This window comes from Coenobita brevimanus, chromosome 38 (genome assembly GCF_032717465.1).
Source record: "Coenobita brevimanus isolate Jiangsu-jjx chromosome 38, ASM3271746v2, whole genome shotgun sequence".
NCBI lineage: Eukaryota > Metazoa > Arthropoda > Malacostraca > Decapoda > Coenobitidae > Coenobita > Coenobita brevimanus.
In genome coordinates, this window is record NC_136991.1 from 38,526,848 (window position 1) to 38,532,828 (window position 5,981).

The following is a 5,981-nucleotide window of genomic DNA, read 5'->3' on the forward strand; positions in this document are numbered from 1 at the left end:
TAGTTCGTTATGTCAAACGCACATTAAAAATTACCAGAGATATAATGTGTGGAGATGTGAGGACTGGATTTTATGCTAACATCTGAGTTTCAGCCATGGTAATATGCAGGCAGGGGGACTGGGTTACAAGATGCGGTGAGGGCAGCTCTCTCCTCTTGCCCTTATAATGGTCTTGTTTAACGCTTTGTTCGTTATGCTAAAAGTAGATTCAAAATCGTTATATATGAGGAAAATAAGTGTTGCGTTATGATACTGTTGATTAGGTAGTAAGATGCCCACATTATGTGGGCTTCGTTGGTTACTTGGCTAGGTCATAAGTATGATCTCTAGGACAGTGTTCACGTTTTTGCCAGCCCCTCCAAAAGGCATGACTATACTACATAGAAAAAATTATGTCATGCAGTTGCATGAGATAATTAGGTCGGATTAGGGGAAGGAAAGAGGGAGGGCGAGGATCAGTTATTGCCTCACATTCACCCCGCAAAGCACAACCCCCCTCCCCCCAAAGAGAGAGAGAGAGAGAGAGAGAGAGAGAGAGAGAGAAGGGGTGACTTGTGGGATGCTAGAGGTCAACAAGCTGAATAATTATTCGCATTTGTTGTGTTCTGTTACTTGTCATTGTAGCCTTATTCTCTCCGACAAGAAGAGTAGGTTTTCACCCCTGTCTGTCTGTTTGTTTGTTTGTTTGTCGGTTACTAGATTACTCAAAAACTAAATGAGAGATTTGGATCAAATTTGGTGAGTAGATAGCCCATGTTTCAGGGAACAATCGATTAACTTTTGGGACCGATGTTTGTTTGTTTGTTAGCAGGATTACTCAAAAACTAAAGGAGATTTGGACCAAATTTGGTAGTCAGATAGCCCATGTTCCACGGTACAATCGATTAATTTGGGGGACCAATCTGGATCGTATTACAGATTCTGGGTCCGAAAAACTCTTTTTACGAAACGCTAATCAGTGATGAGAAAACCTAACCCATTATGGAGAAAGAAACACCGACGTGGGACTTAGTGTGTATTGACGTTTCGCCTCATGGCTTCCTCAGAATACAATTGCTGAATATACACCACATTTCCTGTACATATACCAGAAGGCAGTGGGGGTGTGAGGATTTCCCACTTCACCTGTCCCTTGTTTCTCTCTGTCCTTGTGCCGTGATCTGTAATCCTTTTCCCCTGGACCTCACCTTCCTTACCTTACCTGGCCCCCCCCCTACCACCCCTAACCAACACCTCAACCCCCCTCACACCCCCACTGCCTTCTGGTATATATACAGGAAATGTGGTGTATATTCAGCAATTGTATTCTGAGGAAGCCATGAGGCGAAACGTCAATACACATTAAGTCCCACATCGGTGTTTCTTTCTCCATTTGTCAACTAACTCATTATGAAGAGTGGTTTGGAAATTACTCTGCCCTTGTCAGAGGGATGCGCTCCACTGAGTGCCCCTCTAGTTTGTGATATGCAAACTACATATTCCTTATATATTACATGCCTCTGGAAACTATGAACACAATGTTCACATCACAGATCTAGCATTGTAGCACAACAGTGCAGACTGCTTTGGTGACGCAGCACGTGAAAGGCTGGCCTAAGTTTAAACGAGTGACACACTCCTGGTTAACTTAAGTGAGCCATTCACATGCCAACCCCTGGGAGGGCACGGCAAAAGACTGCTAAAGATGTACTGTGTGGGGAATACTTGAGCAGCTTTATCATTATGTTGATGAGGTGAGATCTGCTCTTTTGAGGTGATATCTGCTCTTTTATTTGCCCTCATAATGTTTATGTTTGAGACAGTTAAGCAATACCTAGATTCAAGATTTAGGGACACCGAGTTTGAATATATGTGGGCTGGATTTTAAGTTAGGGCCTGAATCTCGGCCATGGTAATACTGTATGCAGGCAGAGAGACTGGGTCGTGAGATGAGGTCAAGGGTTGGTCTTCCCTGTGCTCACATAAAGTTCTTGTTTGGTGCTTGATTGGTGAGGTGAAAAATGCGGTCAATAATTCCCTAAGTGAGGAAAATATTTGTGTGGTTGTTAGATATTGCTGGTTCAGTTTTAAGAAGCGGTGACAATTATCCTTTTCTGTGATCTCATAATGTTCGTGTTTGACGCTTCATGGGTTCAGTCAAAAGGAGGTTCATGAGAGTTAGAGGTGTACTGTGTGGAGAAAGTAGAGGTATGGTACTCGGATAATCGTGAATGCGTTTTGACAATACAGAACTGGAGAGAAAGAGAGAGAGAGAGAGAGAGAGAGAGAGAGAGAGAGAGAGAGAGAGAGTGTGTGTGTGTGTGTGTGTGTGTGTGTGTGTGTGTGTGTGTGTGTGTGTGTGTGTGTGTTCATACCTATACGCTAGAACTTCTCGAGTTTTAAACTGCCATATCTTCTCTAATTCACGTCCATGGCAAAAACGCTTACAGTCTGAGATTCTCCTTGATGGCATCCACCAACACGCTCATGAAAGGAAAGTGGATAATGAAGAATGCCTCCATGCTGAACTAGGGAAAGAGGCAAGGAAAAGTAGAGAAAACATTCGAAGCGAGGTGCTAAAGAGAAGGCACACGAAAGCATTCAAGAGACAGAAAGGATCCGGCATTCACCCTCCACCGTACAGATAAGGCTATAATTAATGTCCTGCATCCTACAGGCGATTATCTTTCGAAGATGGACGCCATCCTGAACGACGACACCAACTTTGGCCGTATTACACGAAATCCAAGGAAGGAAATAAAACGGAAAGTTAATAGATATGCGGATGTCGTCAACGGTACAGCAGGATGGCTGAAACTAACTAAATATGTTGAGGATTATGGTCTGGCCTATTGTTCTGGTGATGTAAAAACACACAACCCAGGGAACCCCCTCAGACCTAAAATAAGTCAAATAACCACGCCAACATGCAAGCTTGCCAAGAGGCTTACGTTAGAAGGTGTGGTGTTTCTTTCTATGTAATTGGGGGTCACCCGTGTGGAGTGGTTGTTATTAGGTTGGGGTCATCACTGTATCGTTTTTAGGTTATGGGTATATATCTTACTAGGGGCTACACCGAGGCGAATGGTAAGGATAGATAAACACAATTGTGCTGGGAAGAAATAGCTAGGACAGTGATTATTGACTTGGAACAATACAGAGTTACTGTATGATTTCAAGATAGTGCAAGACCATTACATTACAACATAAGTAGATCGATTACATGGATAAATAGTTACAGAATGAAAGTGTGAGTAATGAATTTAGTGAGAAGTGGGAGTGCTGGGCTGATGTGTTTGTGTAATTGTATGTGTAAAGTTGTACCGCGTGGCAAGATTTACCAGGAGAGACGCAGAGCAGGTAGTAGCCGGGGTTAAGTGGACAGTGGAGAGAAGTGGGGCGAGTGAGGTCGCCCGCTAGCTTTTAAGCCCCTTAATGAGGGGGGGAGCACCGGTTGGGCTAGGTCACCTGAGTATTCAAATTTGATTGGTTTAGGCACCACTAAAGGTGAGGAGGGTAGAGAAATTCAATTCTATTGGTAGCGGCACCAATAGTGATGCTGATTCCGAGAACTAGATGTGGAAAAAGCCATCGAGAAAGGAAACCATGTGTGTAGGTGAAATGAGGAAAATAACCACGAGGGAAGGACACCACGTGTGTGGTGAAATGAGGAGAAGCCACGAGGAAAGTGAACCACGTGTGTGGGTGAAATGTGAGGTGCAGTCTTTTGTGGTGTAATATATGTCACAAAGGTACCGTACTGGTGCCCTTCCTCCCTGGTGACTACAACCTGTCCTTTGCTACTTCCTTGACCTCCTCAACAACTCCAACCCTGAAGGCATGGTTGTGTCCTTGGATGTGGAAAGCTTATTCGCGAGCATCCCCGTCGACTGCACAATAACATACATACTGAATGAGACTTACCCCGAAAATGATGTCCCCAAACTTGACCTACCGAAAACGGCTCTATAAACCTTACTGGATACCTGTGCATAGGAGGCTCCTTTCTTCTGTGCTCCTGGAAAGATGTTCAACCAGGAGGATGGTGTTGCTATGGGCTCTCCCTTTGGAGTCCTTTTCGCCAAATTTTCATGAGGATGGTTGAAAAAGAGGTTTTCAGGGTCATCAACAAACCTGACATATATGCCAGGTACATCGACGACATCTTCGTCAAGAGTATCATCAAAGAAAACTGACAAAGCCTTAAGGAGAAACTGCAAATCTCTGGGTTCATTTTACTACTGAATCCAGTGTCAACAGCAAGCTCTCCTTTCTGGATGTGCTTGTCCAGCAGAGCCCCAGCAGATTCCACAGAAGCGTATACACAAAACTTAACAAACCCAGGATTGTGTCTCAATGGAAAAAGCGAGTGCCCTTAGCGATACAAGGGCTCCACCCTCAGGCCATGTCAGGAGGGCGCCCTCACACACTCAAGTAGTTGGGGCGCCACTCACCAAGAGACAGAAAGAGACACTCTGGTCCATGTGAACAACGGAACGGATTTTCTGAGATGTTAATGGGGTGGTAAAATGTGAAACAGAAAAATGATGCCAACAAATCAAAAACAGGCCAATCCAGGATGGGCAACGAATAAAATTATTATTTTACAAAGCCCATATCCATCCTGAATAAAACAGAAGTAAGAGCAGTGAAAAAGATGATCAGAGGATATGTCGGTCCAAGCAGACCCCAAGACACCCTAGTCTTTGTCATTTGTTATAAAAAGAAGAAAACTTCTAACCATTTGAAAAATAACCCAACGAAACAAACATCGAACCTGTAGAACAGTCATCTTATGTATGAATATACTGTACTTGCAAACTAGGGAACTATGAGTCCCTCTCCTCTTTGTACATAGGATATTCAGCCTCCAAGCTTAGCGAATGAATAACACTTCACCTGCAGAATAGTATTCCTAAAACACACACAAGGCACTGCCACAATTCCCATCTGACCAAACAAGTGATGGAAGATTAAAAGCCCTCGTCATCATGAATAGGTCCTCCAGGATGTACAGTCATAAGAAAAGCTATCGTTACTCCCAGCAATGTTCGATGCAAAACGAACGTTAGCTGGGCTATGTGGGCTGGTCCTTGCTGTTCACCCCTCCCCTATCTAGTGTTGCCATATCACAATCCCATTACACAAGTTGGAATAATAAGCAAGAATGAGCCATATAGTGCAGAAATATAAAAGATGTGTTTGAGTTACCCTGAGTGACCCGCCAGGGATTAATAATGAAACTCGCCACATTTATTATTTTCCTATGCTTATTATCTGTAGAACGCAACAGATAAATCATTATGAATGGTATTAAAGCTACAGGCATCGACTTAGTTTTTGTTTCTTGATGACAATCTAGCAGGGGTGCACGAGTTCATTTGTTTGCTTTAGATGGGTGGTTAACCTGCCTCGTCCGGACCGATTTTCCACCACTGACTCCCCCAAATCCCGACCAATTATGGGAAAAAAATTTTTTTGGCTCAAACCTCCGCATTTGGTGAGAAACATCGAAAATTCATAGAGAAATCGCTCACCTGAGGTTTAAAATACTCAATATAGGTAGCAGTATCCCTTACCTTACTGGGTTTTCTATCAGGCTCGCTCCAAAGAACACGAGTTCTATGGAAGGGTAACTATTCCACACCACTCATAAACGATATTTATTTATTTATTTGGTACGAATTTAAATGTAGTAAGAGAGTATATTGGTTTTCACACAGTAATATAGGCAATATAAGCTTTGTTTCACTCACCAAACACATCAACATACCTGACATTTTTTGGCGACATTACCTGATCATCATTTCTGCCTGTTTCTTCATCTAATGCCACGTAAATATATTGTCATCAATTGGGGAATCACTCTGGCCCTGAATTTCGTACTGAGGCACGACATGTCTTTACTGGCCAGGTCACTGGTAACAGGTGAATTGTCGAGACAATGGCGTGGGGGGGGAGGTCATGCAGGGTAAGGCATTGTCCCTGCCTGGCATCTTGTA

At 43.4% G+C, this 5,981-nt stretch overlaps 1 protein-coding gene across 1 annotated transcript in view; it reads left to right on the forward strand.

Moving 5' to 3' along the window:
* Positions 1-2,673: 2,673 nt before the first annotated feature.
* The window catches only part of LOC145396564 (protein amalgam-like), a 97,742-nt gene continuing 94,434 nt past the window's right edge, over positions 2,674-5,981 (forward strand). Inside the window, exon 1 of the mRNA XM_080269939.1 lies at positions 2,674-2,776. Coding sequence (XP_080126065.1) covers positions 2,674-2,776 — 103 coding nt within the window. The remainder of the gene's footprint in view (positions 2,777-5,981) is intronic.